This window comes from Talpa europaea, assembly GCF_964194135.1.
Source record: "Talpa europaea genome assembly, chromosome: X".
NCBI classification, from domain to species: domain Eukaryota; kingdom Metazoa; phylum Chordata; class Mammalia; order Eulipotyphla; family Talpidae; genus Talpa; species Talpa europaea.
Window position 1 is genome coordinate 80,707,892 of NC_140081.1, and position 23,186 is coordinate 80,731,077.

The following is a 23,186-nucleotide window of genomic DNA, read 5'->3' on the forward strand; positions in this document are numbered from 1 at the left end:
AGCGCTGTGGGGCTGTTCGCATCTTATGCAGCACGGGTTTGATTCCCAGCCAGCCAGGGAGATTCCCACATGGTGTGGCAGACCTCTCCTGTCGTACCCACTGCTCCCCTCAGTAGTGCCTTCTGCCTGGCTGTTCTGTTCCCCACTCTGTCTTTGGTGAATCTGCTCACCCTCCCACGCCTCTAGCCTGTACCCCAGCTATTGTATAAATAAAAAATAAATCTTTAAAAAATATATTTATTATTCATCTCAAACTCAAACTTAAGTAACTGTCCTCTATTTTCTTGAACAACTCTTAGGACACTCCACAGGAGCATGTCCTGCAGCTCCGTGATGGCTGGGGTTTGGACTAGTTCATTTACATAGTCTCAGCACCAGCAATCCCTACCACACGGTAAAAGCTCACTAAATGTTTTTTAAAGATTTATTAATTTATGCATACAAGAACTGGGGTACAGGCCAGAGGTGTGTGGGGTGGGGAGGGTGAGAGGATTCACCACAGACAGAGGGGGGAACAGAACAGACAGATTGACTGAAATACACTGCTGAGGGGAGTAGCGGGCGAGACAGGAGAGGTCTGCTGCACCATATGGGTAGCTCCCTGGCTGGGGATCAAACTCATGCTGCAGTGGCTGCGGACAGCTTCATAGGTTACGTCTTAACCCCTTGCACCACCAGGGAGACCCTCACTAAATGTTTTTGCTATTACATTTGAGTGCTTCCTGGTACTCATTGAACTATTTTATGTACACCATCTTATTGAATCTCACAAATATCCAGTGAGGTTAAAAATAAAACAAAAAACAATATCTTTATTGTGCTGATGATGCAACTGGGGGCCAGAGGAGAAGTGGCATACCCATGAGCATGCAGTGTGAACCCGGCAGAGCCAGAACTGAAACCAGATCCTCCTGAATCCCTGGGCCTCTCCACTAACCCACACTGCTGCTTTTCTGTATGTGACCACAGATTTTATGCAACTTTGCAATTTTCAGAACTACTTCTAAGCTTTAAATAAATGATCATACTTGCTTTGGTTTCAAATGATATTATGCCTCCATTGGTACAGCAGTGACTTTAATATAGCTTGAGGTGCTTGAAGTTGAGTCTAGTGAATTTTTAATTAGGTATCAATCACATTGAGAGACTGGTAATAAAGCATCATTTTCCAGTAAAGTCAGCAACATGGTAAATGATTTTATTGGTAAACCATGAGCTTTCTTTACATATTTATTATTATTATGTCAATACAGGTTTCCTCTATCTGCGTATGTATAGCAGTTGACAATATCAGCCACATTATTAGTTTGGTTTCCTCTGCTTGGCTAGCTTTTCAGTTGTGGTAAGTGAAGTCTGCATTCCCTGTCTCAGCACTTTTGAGGAAGTGGCAGTTACAGTAAAACTTATATTAACTTATACCCAAATAATGAGTCCTCTGTTAATTGAAAATTTTCTGCACTTAGCTCTTATGAAAAAAAAAAGAGGCAATTACGCAAAGAAGGACTGACAAATATTTTCCCCCCGGAAATGTCTGACACTGCTCTGTTTTGTCCAATTTCCTGTAATACCCAGACCGTAATGGGAGATCAGCACCTTGACCCTTACCAAGGCCCCAGCTCTCTACTCCATGCTGTGTAGTAGATGTTAGTCTTTTTTGACTAACATTTATTAATTGACTACTAAGAGCATCTCAGAAAAGATTCTCAAGTAACTGGTGACAGGGGCTGTCTCCTGAGGAAACTGAGTGACTGACTGAAGGATGGAGTGAGGAGGTGGATTATTCTGCACTACATTCCCTTGTGTACATTTGAAATTTTTTATCATGCATTTGGTATTGCATAGTCAAACAATTAATTAAACATTGATTTAAATGCCCACCATGTTCTTTGCATGATCTAGTATATTCTCACTATGACCCTTCTCACTATGACCCTTCGAGGTAAGAACTGCTATCTCTATTTTTACGGAGAGAGAACTGAGGTTCAGAGAATTTAGATCACTTGCCTCAGCTCATGCTAGTTAAGTGAGCAAACCAGAATCTGAACAATGGTTTGTCTTACTCCAAAGCTATCTAAATTATACTGCTCCCCAAAAGAAGATGAAAACCCCATATTTGTCCTCAATGGCAATCTTGTTGGAGTACTAAGATACAAAACTCATTAATTGCCTTATTTCACTGATTCTAAGAAGCACATTTTAAATTTTCTGAAATTAGGGTGTGTCTTCCAATGATATAATTGATGTTTTATTTGCCTCAGCGAGTCATAATGATGCAGTTTTTGTACCAGTGTATTCTTGAGAATCAATGAAATTTGGTGCCAGTATAAGGCAGACCATCAAAAAGTTCTAGCCCAGGCAGTAAATGAGTTCTGAGGACTGAGCATCCTATTCAGTAAGAGTTAATTGGGGGGCCTCCCTAGGTGACCCACATGGCACAGCAGACCTCTCCTGTCTCACCCGCTGCTCCCCTCAGCAGTGTTTTCAGGCTGTCTGCCTGTTCTGCTCCCCACTCTGTCTCTGGTGAGTCCTCTCACCCCCCCAACACCTCTGGCCTGTACCCCAGTTCTTGTATGCATAAATAAATAAATCTTTTTGTAAAAGTTTATTGGGAAGGCTTAGCACTGATTTATGCTAAGCTTCAGTGATTGGCTAATGTATCATTTATCTGTTGCCACAAAAATTCTGTGTAATAAACCACCCCAAAAATTCAATGACTCAAAACAACCACCATTTATCTCTTATTGCTCTGGAGTCTACAGTTCAGCTGGGACTTTCTGATCATCTTGGCTGGACTTCGTGAATGCCTCCAGTCAGCAAGTCTTTCATGTCTGGGTATCAGCTAGCTATTGGCTGATCTAGCAGAGCCTCAACTTGAGAGAGGGGTGATGTGGATCTGCTCTGTGTGTTTCTAACTCACCTCCAGCAGGCTGGGCTAATCATGTTCTTATGGATGTGGCAAGGGAGCAAGAGCAGAGATACAAGAAAGAGCAAAAGGAAATATGCAAGCATTCTCCAAGCCTTTGCCTGCAACATGCTTAGTTACACCCTTTTGGGAAAGACGTGACATGACTGAATACAGGGCCCATTCCAGATAGAGATGCAGCAGAACAGACTTCCTACAATAGGAGAAGTAAAGTATTTGATTCATCAGTGCAATCAACCTGTGACAGTTAGATTTCAGATATGCAGGTTTAGGAAAGAAGGGCCTTAGTTGCTGGCTAAGAGAGACTCTGCAGGGAGAGAAGAATCAGCCAAATGGACTGTGTGTGTGTGTGTGCATTGTTACATCAGCAAAGACAGAACCAGGCTAGACTATTAGCTTTTTTAAAAAGATTTATTTATTTATGCATACAAGAGCTGGGGTACAGGCCAGAGGTGTGGGGTGGGTGAGAAGATTCATCATAGACAGAACGGGAGCAGAACAGGCAGATTAACCAAAGTACACTGCTGAGGGGAGCAGCAGGAGAGTCAGGACAGGTCTGCTGTGCCATGTGGGTAGCTCCCTGGCTGGGAATCAAACTCCTGCTGCAGTGGCTGCGGACAGCTTCTTAGGTTGCCTCCCAACCCCTTGTGCCATCAGGGAGGCCCTAGACTATTAGTTTCTTTATGGACAATGTTTAAATGACAGCAAGGTCATTGTTTAAAGTAAGAATAGAGACAAACATGCCATAAACTCAGCCTCCCCTGCCTGTGTACCCAAAAACCTCTGAGGTTCATCCATGGAACCCTCAGTCTCTACCAAATACAGTTGGGAAATCGCCACATAGCATTGTCAGCAGGGCCAGGCTCTTCATCCAGTTTCCTAAGGGAAGTATAATAAGTTCATTTTGGAGTGAAGGCGCTCTAGTTCTGGAAAATTCACCCTCCAGCTCAGCCATCTTATGAAGCCAAAGAGTCTTCTTCACTGTCCATGGCACCATTCCACAGATTTAATTCCCTCCAAGGTCAGAAAGATACCCCAGCCTCAGCAGATGAACTTTAGAAATGACACGCAAACTACCTCTACTGGCCCTCCAATTTGCACCCTAATAATGTTTGCAGGGCTCTCTTCTCCATATTAGTGAATAATTAACCACCTTTGAGCTCTGAATCACACTAAGGATATCCACAGCACTGAGAATTTTTCTTTTGAAGACAAAGGAGAAATCAATTTCAGCCGATTCAGTTGTTGCCATTTTATGAAGTTAAGGTGCTCAATGTAAATTAATGTTTTGAATATATGCCTTTGATCAATAGGTGTAATTATTGATTGGAATCACACAAAGCCAAAAGCAAACCAATCACTCCTGACACTGTAGGCTTTATACCATGCAGATAAATCCCAAATACAACTGCGTTGAGCTCAAGGCTTATAGGACCACACCACCCCCCCATGTTAGAAGTCAACTTTTAAAAAGAATGTGCAAACATGTTCACTCTTCACCTCTCTTCCTGTAAAAACTGCCCTAAATTTTAACTAAAAGAATCCATAGACCAGAGTAGGGGTTGTTTTCCTGATTGGCCACTTATCCAGAAAGTGACTAATATAGTTCTTTATGCTGAACAGTCCTATAGATCCTAGGAAGTATAAATGAGCAGAATATTCTGATGCAGAGCCCTCAGGTATAGCTAGCCTGATTTTATTAGGGGAAGATCAATGCAGCCCCTCTCCCCAATCAAAAATGTGACTCCATGAATTTCTCACAGTGTCCAAAATTTTTACTATTTATCATTGTCGGGGTGCCCAAAGGCCTTTCTATGTTTAAGCCCCAGGTCAGTTTCCCATGCTCTCCCAGGACACTCACTGAATACTAACTTGTGTGCTAAGCATTCAGGTAAGCACTTCATATGCTTTATCTCACTAAACTTTTACAAAAATCTATGAATAAAAACAGACATATAGATCAATGGAACAGAATAACAAGACAAAAACAAACCCATGTATAAGTAATAAATTCATTTATTAAAAATGAAGCAAGAATACACAATAGAGAAAGGAAAGTCTCTTCAAAAAATGGTGCTGGCCTGCACCCGTATTTTACAGCAGCAAAATTTACAGTAACTAAGCTTTGGAAACAACCCAAATGCCCAAAAATAAATGACTGGATCAAGAAGATGTGGTACATATACACCATGGAATATTACTCAGCAATCAAAAAAAGAGAAACACATGCAATTTGCAGCAACATGGATGGCGCTGGAAGGGATCATGCTCAGCGAAATAAGCCAGAAAGAAAAAGAAAAATACCGGATGGTCTCACTCATTACAGGAATCTAGAAAACCTAAATATGGACCAGGAAAAAGAATGACTATAAGAAAGTAAAAATCAAAATCAACAAACAACTATGAACCAGAGACACTTTTTTTTGGGGGGGGAGGAGGGATTGGGGTCAAAATCGGGGTTGCAATTGTATGGGGAATATAAAAATAAAAAAATAATAATAAATGGTGCTGGGAAAACTGTACAATCACATGCAAAGGAATGAAAATGGACCACTATCTTATACTAACACAAAATTTAACTCAAAATGGATTAAATACTTGAATGTAAGACATGAAACTCTAAAACTCCTAAAAAATATAAATATAATTGATAAGTTACTTGACATTGGTCTTGGTGATGAGTCCTTAGATCTCTCACCAAAAGCAAAGGCAACAAAAGCAAAAAATAAACAAGTGGGATTATAGCAAACCAATCAGTTTATGTACAGCAAAGGAAACCATAAACAAAATGAACAGGGAAGCTGAAAAATGGTAGATGAATTTGCAAATCATGTATCTGATATATAAAATATATAAAGAACTCATACAACTCAAGAGCAAAAACTAAACAATCCAATTAAAAAATGGGCAGAGGATCTGAATAGACATTTTTTCCAAAGTAGACAGATGGCCAAGAAGTACATGAAATGGGGTTCAACATCACTTACCAGGGAAAAGCAAATCAAAACCACAATGAGGTAACATCTCACATCTGTTAGAATGGTTATTATCAAATGACAAGGAGTAGCAAGTACTTGTGAGGATGTAGAAAGGAGGGAATGCTTGTGCACTGTTGTTGGGAAGGTAAATTGGTGTTGCCACTGTGGAAAACAGTATAAGAATAAGGAAATCTCGTCATTTGTGACAACATGGAGGGACCTTGCGGTCATTATGCAAAGTGAAATAAAAGACAGAGAAAGAAATAATGCATCATCTTATTTACACATTAAAATATAAAAAACTGAACTCCTAGATAAGGAGAAGAGATTGGTGATTGCCAGGGATGGGGGGTTGGGAGATGGGGGTAAAATGTACAAACTTACAGTTTAAAATACATAAGTTATGGGAATGTAATATGCAGCCTCGTGACTATAGTTGATAATATTGTATTATATGTTTGAATTGTTAAGACAACAACTCTTAAAAGTTCTCATCACAAGAAAAAAACATTCGATACTAAGTATGGTGATTGGTGTTAATTAGACTTATTGTGGTGATCATTTCACAATATATACAATAATCAAATAATTATGTTGAATACCTGAAACTAATAGAATGTTATATCATTTATATCTCAAATTAAAAAAATTATGAAATAGGGAATATCAATAGTACCCTGGTGCTGAATCTAAGATGCCATAGACTTTTTCACTATCCATTTTAAAAATCCTATATATTTCAGACATACTAAATAAAACATACATATCAACCACAGAAGGCTATTAAAGTGTTACAATCAGGAAATAGGTAATATCCCCATTTATGTAGGAGGAAACTGAAGCCCAGAGAAATTAAATACCAGTGGAACATCACAAAGCTAGTAAGCGGTGAGTGGGCTTCAAAGCCAGATCACTGACTCCAGCGCCTAATCTGAGCTATAGAAAGACCATCTCTTTACTTCCTTTTCCACTGGCCTCAGATGCCTCTCTGCTGCCCTCCCCAGATGCCACCTTGCATTCTGTTTCATGGAGTTCTTTTTTTTTTAAAGATTTATTTATTTATGCATGCAAGAACTGGGGTATAGGCCAGAGGTGTGGGGAATAAGAGGATTCACCAGAGACAGAGTGGGGAGCAGGACAGGCAGACTGACTGAAATACACTGCTGAGGGGAGCAGCAGGCGAGTCAGGAGAGGTCTGCTGTGCCAAGTGGGTAGCTCCCTGGCTGGGGAAGGAACTCATGCTCCAGCCTCTGTGCTACACCATGTGGGTCACCCCCCTGGCGGGGATTGAACTCGTGCTGCAGTGGCTGCGGATAGCTTCATAGGTTGCCTCTTAACTCCGTAAGCCACTGTTTCATGGAGTTCTGCTCAGTCCTAGAGCCCAGGTGTAGGGGGACACAAACTACCCTACTTCTTCCTACCAGAAGACATGGAACAATCACAAATTAATGGTCATGCCAGGAAGTAGAGCCAGTATAGCCTGATAGACAAAGGTGCAGGGGCACTGATTTCAAGACATAAGATATTTAAGACAGGCTGCAGTCTCTCTATCCATCACCGAAACCATTGAAGTACAGAGGGAGCATGCAGAGGAAATATGAAGTAGGTGTGATAGTACTGAAGAGAAATTTCAAGCCCTGCACATAAGCAGTGAAACTCTGCTCTTAGAGTTGAGAGCAGAACAAAAGATGCTTCAAGCCCTCAGATGGAGGAAACAGGAAGAGCTGAAGGATAACAAGATCAAACAAGGTAATGGCCTTGCATGCTTCCCTCCCCCCTCACCCCCTCCACAGGCCTTTGTGGTAGCAACAACAGCAACAGAAGCCTCTCCCTCTGGTGGGAGAGGTGAGCATGAGAGATTGAATCAGAGACAGCAATCCTTTAAGTTTGAGATTGTCAAACAAAATACAGTTAAATTTGAATTTCAGATTAGCAATGAACCCTTTTTACAATAACTGTGTCCCATATATTGCACGGAACATGCCAAAAAATGATCTGTTGCTTGTCCAAATTGAAATTGAAAAGAAATTAAAATTTAAAAATTCTAACATTTTAAGATTTTGACAAGGAATATATAGGACATACTTACATGGAAAAAGTTCATTGCTAGTCCAAAATTCAAATTAAACTGAGAATTCTTTTATTTACCAAATCTGACAAATGTATTCAGGAGTCTAGCAGTCCCCAAAGGAAATAAAGAACACTACATACAGAAGAATAGACACCCACATACTCCAGCAAGTACTATGTTTTACTCTCCTTTAAAATAATCACAGAACCTCTTTCCGCCATCTTCCTGTGCCGCCATAAAGGTGCGCATGAATGTCCTGGCTGATGCTCTCAAGAGCATCAGCAATGCCGAAAAGAGAGGCCAACACCAGGTTCGTATTAGACCGTGCTCCAAAGTTATCGTCCGGTTTCTAACTGTGATGATGAAGCATGGTTACATTGGTGAATTTGAAATCATTGATGATCACAGAGCTGGGAAAATTGTTGTGAACCTCACAGGCAGGTTAAACAAGTGTGGAGTGATCAGCCCCAGATTTGATGTGCAACTCAAAGATCTAGAAAAATGGCAGAATAATCTGCTTCCATCCCGTCAGTTTGGTTTCATTGTACTGACAACCTCAGCTGGCATCATGGACCATGAAGAAGCAAGACGAAAACACACAGGAGGGAAAATCCTGGGATTCTTTTTCTAGGGGTGTAAAACACATGTGGAAATAAAATGCCTCAATGGAAAAAATAAAATAGTCACAGTAAACAGTAGCAACTTCCATTTTGTCCCTCAAGCACATTATACAGAGGCAAGAAGTATCAAATATTTAAGGAAAATTCACACCATGGAAGGGAAACAACAAACTCAATAAATTAAAGAATATAATTTAGACAAAACTAAATTACTAGAAAACTCATAACAAGACTTGCATGGATTTTGGTTTACACACTCAGGGAGAAATGGAACCCTATCACATTCATAAAACAAGAATAAATATTCTGAATAAGAACTGAAGATTATTCTTTTTAAAAAAAGATTTATTTATTTATGCATACAAGAACTGGGGTGTAAGCCAGAGGTGTGGTGGGGGCGGGGTGAGTGGATTCACCAGAGACAGAGTGGGGAACAGAACAGGCAGATCGACTGAAATACACTGCTAAGGGGTGCAGCGGGCGAGTCAGGAGAGGTCTGCTGCACCATGTGGGTAGCTCTCTGGCCGGGGATCGAACTCGTGCTGCAGTGGCTGCGAATAGCTTCAAAGGTTGTGTCTTAAACCCTTGCACCACCAAGGAGGCCGAAGAAATGAAGATTATTCTTAAAGCAAATTAGAGAACTTGAAAGTTGTGACTTTTAAAATAAACAGTTCAACAGATGGGCTAAATAACAGGTTAAGTTCAGGGAGAAAGCAAATAAGTCAGCTGCAAGATACTCTGAGAGATAAGGAGAGAATATTTCAATATAAAATACCCCGAATTTTCCTAGAATTGAAGAATGATAATGAGTCTGATTAAAAAGTCCCATCAAGTGCTTTTGGGATAAATCACACACACACCATTAGACACATGGTAGTACAATTTCAACAACCGAGCTAAAAGCAATTAGCAGAGAAGTCAGATCACTGGAAAGAAATGACAATCCATTTGATATCAGATGTCCATGGGATGCAAGAAAATAAGGAGCACTTCATAGTGTTAAGGGGAAATAATTCTGAGCCCTGAATGCTGGCAATCAAGAACTGGGGTAAAATAAAGACATTTTTAGCTATGCAACAAACTTCTACCAACCACAAATTCATGCTGAAACAATTATTAGTGATTATAGGAAGAAGAAAATTGAATCCAAAAGGTAGTATTGAGACTCAAATACAATGCTATCAATATGAGAAGTGAGGATGAAGAGCAGAGATCGGAGAAAAATCCTGCTATGGTTATTATCTTTTCAAGAAGATGAATTAGATGCTAAATCAAGTGTTAGAAAAATATAATGTTATGTGTATATTAAAAATATCAGGGTGATCAATAAAACATGGAAGTGAAATATAAATTTCCAACTATATTGGGGGGAGAAAAATTAAAAATCTCAATCCATTCAACAAAAAGCAGAAAGGAAATAATTAACAAAGCGAAAGCATGGTTTTTAACAAGAAATAATAAAGCAGGAATAACTATATAGATCAGTAATCACAGTAAATGTAAATTAAACTTCTCTACTAAAAGACAGTGAAAACTAGATGTTTTGTACAAGAGATATTTAGAGCAAACTGAATCATGTAGACTTAAAGAGCTAGAGAAAAGAGACCAGACTAATGATAATAAAGAGAAATTTTGTTACAGCAATATTAAAAACAGACAAAATATAAATTCAAGGTAAAAATAATTCCAAGAAAGATAGAAACTTCATTTTGATAAAAAAAAAAAATACACCACCAAGAAGATATAACAGTTATGAACCTTTCTGTACTTATTAATACAAGATCAAAATAAATATAAACTGACAATTGTACAATAATAAGCCATACTCGATATAAAGTACAATCACAACAATTTACCACATCTCTCTAGGAAATTGGGAGATCAAACAGACAAAAATTAAGAATAAAGAAAATTTAAATGACAGAATTAATATAAAGAATTTTGTATTCAACAAATAGAAACTGTATTTTCTTTTTAAACACATATAAATATTCACCCCCAAAATGACCATTCAATCAAGAAGATGTGGTGTATATACACAATGGAATACAACTCAGCAATTAAAAAAGATAAATTCATGCCATTTGCAGCAACATGAGTGGAGCGGGAAGGGATCATGTTAAGTGAGATAAGTCAAAAGGAAAAAGATAAATATTGAATGGTTTCACTTATATGTGGCATATAGAGGAACTGAACAAAGGGTCAGGAAAAAGGCAAAACTTGCAAGCTGACCATAGATCTGAAGAATACAGAAGGGGCAGGGAGAGTTTAGGGTCAAAACATGGAAGGGAAGAGCACAAGGGACTATGGTGATGGGTCACAGGTGATATGGTGGTGGAAGATGTACAGGGACTACAAATCAAATACTGTCCAAAAATTAACAACGAGATAAGAAAATAAATTAATCTTTGAAAATGCTGGATAGGAAAAAAATGATCATTCATTGGACCTTAAGGAAATTTTAAAATCCAAGAACAATGTCCTATATACTGCGTTCACTGTTCTTACTATAATAAAATTAGTAATCACCTACAAAAAAGATAGTTTCTTAAAATCTTTACACCTGCATATTTTTAAGGAACACAATTCTAAATAACTCACGCTAAAGTACACGTAAAATTGGGAATTATAAACGATATAGAACAGAACTAATCTTAAAACTTTAAGGATGGGTGCTCCACTTCATTAATCATCATGGAAACATAAATCATAACAGCAATGTAATACCACTACATATTCACTGTAATAACTATAATGAAAAAAAGGAGAAAAATACCAGTGCAGTGAGGATGCAGAGCAAATATAAATCTCATACACAGCTGGGAGAAGTGTAAACACTTTGGGAAATTGACATGAGCTTCCAGAACTAAACACACGCATACCCTATGATCTGCTAAGTCCACACCTATGTATATACTGAACAGAAATGTGGCATATGTCTATTTGAATATATATCCAGGAAAGTTCAAAACAGCCTAAGTTTTTATTGCTAAAACCTGAAAACTATTCAAATGTCCATTAATATTAGAATAGATAAGTAAATTAATTGCGGTATAGTCATGCAATAAACACTATGTTGCAAGAATAATGAACTGCCCACAACAATAAAGATGAATACAGAGATATGTTAAGTGAAAGAATCCAGATATCATCCCACTCACACAAAAATCAAAAATGGGCAACACTAATCTACCTGGTATTAAATTATGACTGTGGTTCCTCCTGTAAGGGGGTGGGTGATGACTAGAAAGAGGCCTAACGGGTGCTTGTAACATACTGTTTCTTGACAGAACATTCTAGTTGTGGTTACACAGATGTGAACAGGTGAAGACTAGATTTGAACTTTCAGAGATGAACTTGATGCAGTATATACACGTTGATTCTCAATGATGAACACCTGAAACTTGTGTAATGTCAGCACTTCGATACTTGCGTAACACTTCAATAAAAATAAGACCATGTGAAGAGACAGAGATGCACACGGGGAGAAGTTCACATGAATATTGAAGTTTTGTCCCACAAGCCCAGGGACAAACAGGGGATACAAGAAATCCCTGGAAGAGACTCTTTTGCTAGCACCTTCAGAGGGAGCGTGGCGCTGCCAACACCTGGTTTTCAGACTTCTGGCCTCCAGAACCGAGACAATAAATTCCTGTGGCTCCGAGTCACCCAGTTTATGGTACTTTGTTACAACAGCACTAGGAAACAAATAGGTCATCTACTCAAGAAAATAGGACAGGGAAGTTTGAAGGGCAAAGGAGGGTTGGTGGAATGTCCTAGTTTATTGTTCTGTGTACCAAGTTACTCAGGGTATAGGGCCCTTTTGGGAAGGTCAGCTTTGGTAGAGGACGTAAGTTGGGAGATACAGTCAGGGGTGTTGTGAAGCTCTTATGCTCCTGGAGGACTGAGGGTATCTCTCAATGTCAGCCCACTTACTGCCATTTTCCTAGTGTTTCCAAGGATTCTCTTTTGGGAGCTATCTGATGGTTCCCCAGTACCATGTGACCCACAATTTCTCCTGTTTGGTATTATTTTTTGATCCTCTAAAGAGACCCTCTCTGGGACACAAAAAGGTGCTTGAGGGGGACCATCAGAGGAAGGCAGGCTCTCCCATTTCTAAGTAACCCAGTCGCATCGTGAAGTACCGTCTAGTGTTCAGTTCACAGGGTATTTAACTGGAGGCTGATATCTGTCTTTTAAAGAGCAGCAGGCCCTTTAGGTAGGAGTTTTGGCATTTGAAATAAACAGGAATATTCAACCCACCTTTCCCAGACAGACGAGGCAGGGCTCACATCTGTCTGCCGTGGTGTGCCTTCTTTGCTGCAGACCACAAGCTTGGGGATCCAAGATCCTTCAGGCAGCAGCTGTTGTCTACAAGTTGGGCTGAGGCCATGGAGGCCTGACCGCAAAGTTACCCTGTGACCTGCTGACCTGCCTGGTGGTTGAAAAGGCAAGCTTCTTGAGGGGCGGAGCAACATGGCGGCGAGGAGACGCTGCGAGTAAGATCTCCCATTAAAAAAAGTTAATAGGGAGGAAAAGCGGCAGGTCCCAGTGAGAACTGGGACACGGAAGATAAACGGGTGACTCCAGCAAACTACCCGAAGAAGAAAGTGGCCATAAAAGAGGACTAGAAGGGAGGGAAGCGCAGAACCCTGCTCCCCTCCCCCGCCCACAGAGGCGGCACTCTCCGACCAGCAGAGAGGAGGAAAACAACAAACCAAAACGGCCACCAAGAACAAACGACGCAGCAAGCGGGACTGTGAGTGGAAAGGAACTATTGCAGCCACCACACCCCTTGAACGGGAGCTGAGGCGAACCCTGCAGGATTCGCCGCAGCGGTGAGCGAACGGCTCCGGGCGCCATTAGAGAAGAACAAAGACCCCGGGAGATGCGCACACAGCCCACAGCCCGGGCTGCCGATGACTCCTGGAGGAACCAGAGGGGAGAAGAGAAGCCCACCCAAGATGCCGGCCAGTCCCAACAACACAGTGTCCCAACGCATATGGCAAATTAGAAAACAGACAGTAGGGAGGAAAAGAACCACACGCAACCTAGCAACTCTCCAGAGAAAAAGCACACCACAAAAAGAAAACCAGCCCCCAGATTGCAACGACAGTAACTTGGAAGAACTTCTGAGCCTTCCAGAAAGAGAATTTAAAATTGCCGTGATTAAAAAACTGACAGAAGTCATAAAGGAAAACAATGATAAGGGAAAAATAATCAACGATCAGAAGAATGAAATTGAGTCCCTAAAGAGGGAAGTAAAAGAAATGCAGGAGATCAAAGAATTAGTGGAAGAACTAAAGAATTCTGGGAAAGGCAATGAAAGCAGAATTGATGAAATGGAAGAACGAATAAGTGCTCTTGAAGACACAGAAATAAAAAGAACCAAAACAGAAAAGGAAAGAGAAGTACGAAGGAAAAAGAATAAAGAAAGACTTCGGGAACTATCTGACTCCATGAGGAAAGGAAATATAAGAGTTATAGGAATACCAGAAGGAGAGGAGAGAGAAGTAGGAACAGAGAAAATATTCAAAGAGATAATTGAAGAGAACTTCCCAAATGTGAAGAAGGAGCTGAAAATTGATATACAAGAAGCAAGAAGAACACCAAACTTCCACGACGAAAGAAAAAATACAGCAAGACACATAATAGTAAAGCTCCCAAGAATCCAGGACAAGGAAAAAATAATGAAGCTGGCAAGAGGGAAGAAACAGATAACATTCAAAGGAAAGCCAATCAGGCTGACATCAGACTTCTCCGAAGAAACACTACGGGCAAGGAGAGAGTGGAGGGACATAGTCAACAGACTCCAAGAAAACAGATGCCAACCAAGAATACTCTATCCTGCAAAGCTCTCCTTCCTCTTTGAAGAAAGAATATGGACCTTCCCAGACAAACAGAAACTCCGGAATTTCATTGCAACTAAACCCCCACTCCAAAAAATACTACAAGGAGTCCTAAAGCCAGAACCTCAGAGCGACGAATAACAATGAAAGAAGGCCAAAAAAAAAAAAGTTATTAAAAGAATAAATAAATAAAATCAAAGGAAAGACAAACACAATGGCAAATACAGATGTTAACATATCAATATTAACTCTAAATGTAAATGGACTAAACTCTTCAATAAAAAGACACAGAGTTGCAGCCTGGATTAAGAAACAAAACCCAACCTTTTGCTGTCTCCAGGAAACACATTTAGCTACAAAAGATAAAAATAGGCTCAAAGTTAAAGGATGGAAAACAATCCTACAAGCAAATGGACCAAAAAAGAAAGCAGGAACAGCTATACTTATATCAGATAAAACAGATTTCAAACTCAAAAAGATAAAAAGAGACCCCAATGGTCACTACATTATGATCAAGGGGACAATACTTCAAGAAGAAATAACACTCATTAACATATACTCACCAAACGAAGGAGCACCAAAATATATCAGACAACTGTTGTCCTCTCTGAAAACAGACATCAGAGAAAACACATACGTAGTGGGAGACTTCAACACACCACTATCAACAATGGATAGATCAACAAGACAAAAAATAAGTAAAGAAACCAAAGCTCTAAATAAGGACCTAGAGCAATTGGGCTTAACAGACATCTATAGAACACTAAACCCCAAAAAAACGGAGTACACATTTTTCTCAAGCGCACACGGATCATTCTCCAGGATCGATCACATACTGGGGCACAAGACAAACATCAACAGATACACCAAGATTGAAATCATATCAACCATCTTTTCTGACCATGAAGGCATCAAACTAGAAATAAACCATAAAAAGAAGGCAAGGAACTTTCCTACCTCATGGAGATTAAAAACCACACTACTGGAAGACCACTGGACTAATGAGGAGATCAAAGAAGAAATTAAAAATTTTTTTGAATTGAACGACAAGGAGGACACCAATATCCTAAATGTATGGGATGCAGCAAAAGCAGTAATAAGAGGAAAATATATAGCAATAGAAGCTCACATCAAGAAACAAGAAAGAACTCAAAGAAACAACCTAATCTCGAAGCTCAAAGATCTAGAAAAAGAACAACAAAAAAACCCCAAAACCAGTAGAAGAAAAGAAATAATAAAAACCAAAGCAGAAATAAATGAAATTGAAACTAAAAAAACAATCCAAAAGATCAATGAAACCAAGAGCTGGTTCTTTGAAAAAAATCAATAAAATAGACAAACCCCTAGCCAGGCTCACAAAGGAAAAAAGGGAGAAAGCACAAATAAACAGGATCATCAATGAAAGAGGAGAAATCACAACGGACACAGCAGAAATCAAAAGAATAATCAGTAACTACTATGAACAGTTATATGGAAACAAGTTTAATAATCTAGAGGAGATGGACAAATTCCTACAACTCTACAATCACCCAAAGCTAGATAAAGAAGAAATAGAACACCTAAACAGACCAATTACAATTAGCGAAATTGAAATGGTAATCAAAAACCTCCCCAAAAACAAAAGCCCAGGACCTGATGGATTTACAAATGAATTCTACCAAACATTCAGAGACGAATTAGTGCCTATCCTTCACAAACTCTTCCAAAAAATTGAGAAGGAAGGGACAATACCAAACACGTTCTATGAAGCCAACATTACACTAATACCAAAACCGAACAAGGACAACACAAAAAAGGAAAACTACAGGCCAATCTCCCTAATGAACACTGATGCAAAAATCCTCAATAAAATTTTAGCCATCAGAATCCAACAATGTATCCATAAGAAAATTCACCACGACCAAGTAGGATTCATTCCAGGGGCACAAGGATGGTTTAACATCCGAAAATCAATCAACGTTATCCAACACATCAACAAAAAGAAATATAAAAACCATATGATAATATCAATAGATGCTGAGAAAGCTTTCGACAAAGTGCAACACCCATTCATGATAAAAGCCCTTGAAATTCTTGGGATACAAGGAACATACCTCAACATCATAAAGGCCATCTATGACAAGCCAACAGCCAGTATCATTCTCAATGGTGAAAAGCTGAAAGCAATTCCATTAAGATCTGGAACAAGACAAGGATGTCCACTCTCACCACTGCTTTTCAATATAATACTGGAAGTCCTAGCCAGGGCAATAAGACAAGAGAAAGACATCCAAGGAATCCAAATAGGAAAAGAAGAAGTCAAACTATCACTATTTGCAGACGATATGATATTATACATAGAGAACCCCAAAAACTCCACAGAAAAGCTAATTCAACTCATCAATCAGTTCAGTAAAGTGGCAGGATACAAAATCAACATGCAAAAGTCAGTAGCCTTCCTATACACAAACAATAAATCTGAAGAAGAAGAAATCAAAAAAAACATCCCTTTTGTTATTGAAACAAAAAAAATCAAATATTTGGGAATAAATCTAACAAAAGAGGTAAAGGACCTATACAAAGAAAACTATAAAACACTGTTAAAAGAAATAGAAGAAGACACAAAGAAATGGAGAGACATCCCCTGCTCGTGGATTGGAAGAATAAACATTATTAAAATGGCCATCCTTCCAAAAGCAATATACAGATTCAATGCTATTCCAATCAAAATTGCAATGTCATTCTTCAAAGAAATAGAACAATTATTGATGAAATTCATATGGAATCACAAAAAAACCCCGAATAGCCAAAGCTCTCCTGAAAAAAAAAGAAGGGAATGGAGGCATCACACTCCCAGACTTCAAACTATACTACAAAGCCATAATCATCAAAACTGCATGGTATTGGAACAAGAACAGACATACAGACCAATGGAATCGAATAGAAAATCCAGAAATAAACCCACAGATTTATGGTCAACTAATCTTTGACAAAGGAGCAAAGAATATGCATTGGAGCAAAGAAAGTTTGTTCAATAAATGGTGCTGGGAAAACTGGGTCGCTACATGCAAAAGAATGAAGCTTGACCACTACCTCACACCATACACAAAAGTCAACTCAAAATGGATTAAAGAACTAGACATAAGACCTGAAACCATAAAATATATAGAAGGAAATATAGGCGAAACACTACGTGATCTGCACATCAAAGACATCTTTACAGACACATCACCCACAGCAGTGATAGTGAAGGCAAAGATAAACAGCTGGGACTACATCAAATTAAAGAGCTTCTGCACAGCAAAAGAGACAATAACAAAAACAAAGAGAAACCCCACCAACTGGGAGAACATTTTTGCACCCAACACTAATGATAAAGGACTGATCACAAAAATCTGCAAAGAGCTGATGAGACTCAACAACAACAAAGAAAATAATCCAGTCAAAAAATGGGCAGAAGAGCTAAAAAGAAACTTCTCTGAAGAGGAAATGCAAATGGCCAACAGGCATATGAAAAAATGTTCAACATCACTTGCCATCAGGGAAATGCAAATCAAAACTACCATGAGATACCATCTTACACCAGTGAGAATGGCACATATTAAAAAAACTAGCAACAACAAATGCTGGCGAGGGTGTGGAGAAAAAGGAACTCTTCTGCACTGTTGGTGGGAGTGCAAACTGGTCCAACCACTGTGGAGAGCTGTGTGGAGATTTCTGGACCTACTAAACATAGAGCTTCCATATGATCCAGCAATTCCACTCCTAGGTATTTACCCAAAGGACACAGAAACATCAATTCCAAAGAACACCTGCACCCCTATGTATATAGCAGCACTGTTTACAATAGCTAAGCTTTGGAAACAACCCAAATGCCCAAAAATAGATGACTGGATCAAGAAGATGTGGTACATATATACCATGGAATATTACTCAGCATTCAAAAAAGATAAACACATGCAATTTGCAGCAACATGGATGGCGCTGGAAGGGATCATGCTCAGCGAAATAAGCCAAAAAGAAAAAGAAAAATACCGGATGGTCTCACTCATAGCAGGAATCTAGAAAACTTAAATAAGGGACCAGGAAAATGAATAACTATAAGAAAGTGAAAATCAAAATCAACAAAAAACTATGAACCAGAGACACTTTTAGGGGGGCGGGGGCGGGGGCGGGAGGGGAGGGATTGGGGTCAGAATGGGGGGGGCTGCAATTGTATGGGGAATATAACAATAAAATTTATAAAAAAAAAAAAAGAAAAGGCAAGCTTCTTGCTCAGGGTTTGAAATTGGCTCTTCCTTTTCATTAAAAATGAAATTCACAGAATTTGAAGTTCTTGAGGGTGAAATGTTCACTTGCTGAATTGGCCTCTAGTGTTCTCACTTCTCATCTATGTCTTCCTTGTTCCAGCCTCCTGCCAGTGTGCCCATAATGCAAAAGAAATGGCTCCTTCTCCGCAAAATACCTTGAGGGTTTGTGAATGACAAATAGCTTAAAAGGGAAGGAGCCTGTGCCTTCGTTGGCTATATAAATTTAAAATGTTTCATCTTATTTTTAATTATCTTTTGTTTTTTAATTTCCCCAGTGAATCTTTGCAGAAGTTAGGTAACCATAATTACAAGTCAAAAGAAAGGCCTTCCCCACAGGATAATTGGCAAGATTTCCAGGCATAATCATCTTGACCAAATATCTAATCACCATATGCAATCATACCCTAGGCATTTGCAAATATTCTCCTAAGATCTAAAAGTATGTCCCTTTAAGAAGAATTAAATAAAAAAAAAAATGAAGACAAAGGAATTACAGCAAAGTTTAGCACTGCCACTATATTTTGTCAACCTTTTCGAAAGGTAGCATAAGCTTTGATGTATGATGGGACGCATTCACTTGTTCAGCAGATATCTTTGAAGACCCTACTATAAGCGTAAGGGCCATGCTACTGTGTTACAGTAGAACACAAGATGAACTGGACCCTGCCCTCATTGAGCTTAGAGGCTAACTAGGGTGATACACAAAGCAGACATCACAATAATGTGTGCTGTCTTCTGCCGGAAGCTAAACTCACTAGCAGCCAGGAGAGCGCAATGGAGGGAAATTCTGTGTGAACCTGGGAGTGTCAGTGGAGTTAGCAAGGCTCCCCAGGGCTGGTGAAATTTTCAGCTGTGACCAGGATGAGTTTGTCTTTCAGTATGCAGGCAGATGGGAGTTCCAGTCAGGAGGAACCCACACCACAGATTAAAGTCATGCAGCTGTGTGTAAGGCACAGGCAGGGAACTGAACCAAGATTTTTTTTTTTTTTTCAGAATCAGAACTCAGAACAAGTGGACAAGTTATGGTATTTAACCTTCACAAGTTTAAGACTCCTCAAATAATGCAACCACACTGTCCACTTTCAAGCATTTTTACATACACCCCATCATCGCTATCTTGGTTCCAAGTGTCGTCCTCGTTCCCAGTGATGCCAAATCCATTGCTGTTTTTTTTTTCCTCATTAAGTTTTATTTTCCACTAGATCACACAACTGTGTGATTTGGGGAATACAACTTTACACCCTCACTCACCCTCCACCAAAGCTCTGATATCACAAATCTGTTGCCCTCCCACTTTCCCTCTGAAAAGCAGTATATGATTCACAGAGTCTAGGAATTATTCTGTTGTTCTCTGTGGTTTTTTTACACCCCATAAGTGAATGAGACATCTGGTAGCTGTTTTCACTTTCTGACTTATTTCCCTTAACACCATCACCTCAAATCCATCCACTTTACTATGGTGATGAACTGAGGGTATCTTGGTGGTGGGTGTGATGGGGTAACAACACCTTGGGGGGAAATCTTGTACTTCTGATACAGAAACAATGATGTAAACCAGTGTTGTAGCAAAAATAAATTAGTTAATTAATATCCATCCATTTTATCCAAAAGAAATTATTTCATCTTTTTTAACAACTGAGTAATAGTCCATTGAGTATACATTCCATAATTTTTTTATCCAGTTATCAACAATTGGACATTTAGCTTGGTTCCATATCTTGGCTATTGTGAATAATGCTGCTATGAAATTGGAGTGCATTGATTTTTTTTTTACATTAGTTTTTACTAATTGTGGTATTAGTAGTATTGCTGGATCACATCATATTTTTTTTTTTAGGAATCTCATACCACCTTCCATAGAGGCTTTCCCAAATTACATTCGTACCAACAATAGATGTACAGTTGGAGTAGCCATGTAACAGAGAGGTCTGGTAAAGAAAAAAAAAAAGGGAAGATTAGGTAAGTGGACAGATAGCAGATTTCAGATTTTCTGAAATGTGTTAAGACAATGGGAAGCCACTGAAAGTTGTTGAGCAGAGAAGTGACATAATCATATTTGTGCTTTAAAAAGTGCATTCCAGGGCCTCCTCTGGCGGCGCAGTGGTTGAGTGCTGGGCTGCAAAGCTGCCCGTAGCCTCTGCAGCGCCAGCTTGATCCCCGGCCACTGGCGAGGTTCCCACATGGCACAACAGAACTCTCCTGCCGCGTCCGCTGCTCCCCTCAGCAGTGTATTTCATCAGTCTGCCTGTTCTGTTCCCCGCTGTGGCTCTGGTGAATTCTCTCACCCTCCTGCGCTTCTGACTGTACCCAGTGCTTGTATAAATAAATGAATAAATCTTTTTAAAAATTCTTTTTTTTAAAAAAGTGCATTCCAGCTGCAAAGCAAACTGGCTGGAGAAGGGAGAAAGAATAGGCAGGGAGATCGACTAGATGATTGCAGTAGTCCATGGACTACCATTCCCTTCCAAGCCAGAGAAATGATGGTAGCCTGGAAGGCAATGTTAGTCTACGGTGCAGCTATGGAAATCGAGAAGATTGGACAGATTCAAGAGCTACTGAGGAGATAAGATGACTAGGACTTGGTGAATGAATATAGGAAAGAAAAAAAATAAGATAGTGAGGATGATTCTTCAATTTGGGGCATAGGACACTGGGTGGTTGGTGATAGAATTCACTGAAATAAAGAGTCCAAAGGAAGGTCCAAACCTGAAGTGCTGTAGGAAAGAGAAAGAGATGTTTAGTTTCAGAATTGCCTCAAAGAGGAGGGGCTTGAGCTGGAAATTTACTTAAAGATCATCATTTAGATTATACTTGAAGCCAACAGGACAATAAGTAAAAGGGCTGAGGTGCAAGTCCTAATAATCCAACATTTAAAGTCCATGTGTAGAAGAGTCAGTACCTAAATGATATTGCGAGGGAGAGGCCAGGAAGAAAACATTCATAAGAGTTGTATCACAGAAGACATGGAAAAAGCATGTGCTGAGCATGAGGGAGTAGCCAACAATGCATTATGCTGCTGAGAATCCAGGCAAGATGGGGACTAAGAAGCATCCAAGGGATTTAGTGAAATGGAATAATTTTGTTGCTGGATTTTAGTTGTCTCGCTCCTAAAATACAAGGGTTTCGTTGATCTTGATCTCAAATTCACCAACATACTTTTGCTTTGTCTGATCTACATATAGGGCTTCTTTATATAAGATTCCATTTGAAGAAAAAAAAATTCCATGGATTAAAAAACCAATTTTAATGAAAACTATAGGAACTAGATACAGGACAAGGAATTCCAATCCCAGCTTTTTATATTAGCAACTTTCTTCCAGTTCTAATATTTTGTGATACAAAACACACCCCAATTTAAATGTATCCTACTTTGCCAATATTATCTCCAGGTGGTTCCTGGTATTGACCTAGCATGGACCTTCAATCATATCAGTCAGCCTCTTTACACTGTCAACTTCTGATTAGTTTCTTTGCATCCCTTTTACTACTCTGTCCATAAAAATTGTTCCAAGTCAAACTTAGGAGCGCACCCTATCTCAAAGGACTTCCCTCACCCCAGTTTACACTGATGGTATGTTCCTCTGCACTGTGCTAGCAATTACCACACACTTCCTCTAACTTAATAGTTCTGAGACATGCTACTCTTATCACCCCAGTGAGACAGTAGACTCCATAGAGCACCAACTATGCATTTGCTTGCCTATCCCTCTGTCCTTGCCTAACACAGGCTATGTGCTCAGCAAATGCTAACAAAAGACTTTTTTCCTGTGGAGAGTGGTATGCAGCCTGCCTTTTTAGCTGTTAAAGCAGCAAGACCCAAGCCCTACACTCTGTTATGTGTGGTATGCTTATTTGCAAAGAATTCTAATTCTATGGCATTTGCCATATTAATGGGGTGGGGCAGGGATATGTCAATATTTTAGTTGCAATAAAATAAAAAATAAGCAAATGCCACAGTAAATAAAGCAACGTCACAGACCATGCTCAGGAACCTGGGACCTTTGTTTCAAACCTCAGCATGGGCTTGGCCTTGAGAATAAACATTTCACACTGAGAGGTACTCATTTTTTAAAGAAGGTTATGTTTGAGGTCATAGCTAGTAGACCGTATTGCTTTAATGGGGACAATATAAAAAGCATACATTTTCTAAACAAGGGTTGTGGGAGTGACTTTGCCTTGGCTTGTGATGCATTTACCCTGAAAGGAAACCAGGTAAACATGGTTGAGAGTTTCATTAAGCTATAAAAATTGATGGAGCCAATTATCTCCCTCTGAATCTCAGCCAATATCAGGCAGAGAAGAAAAGAAATAACTTGGAAATGGAAATGGGGCATTAACACAGGAATGAGTGGCATCCAGGCAATTTCTGATTTTCATAATGGCCCAGAAAGAAGAGGGGGTCCTTCCAGGAGGACAAAGTTCAACTGAAGTTGGTCTATTTTTATTAAGCATCTTC

At 39.5% G+C, this 23,186-nt stretch overlaps 1 protein-coding gene across 1 annotated transcript; it reads left to right on the forward strand.

Moving 5' to 3' along the window:
• Positions 1 to 8,186: 8,186 nt before the first annotated feature.
• Positions 8,187 to 8,603, forward strand: LOC311187198 (small ribosomal subunit protein uS8-like; the record flags this gene model as incomplete). Its single annotated transcript, XM_084258492.1, has 1 exon — positions 8,187 to 8,603. Exon 1 carries the CDS (start codon positions 8,220 to 8,222, stop codon positions 8,601 to 8,603), a length of 384 nt encoding a protein of 127 aa, XP_084114618.1. The 5' UTR covers positions 8,187 to 8,219.
• Between the last annotated feature and the right edge of the window lie 14,583 nt (positions 8,604 to 23,186).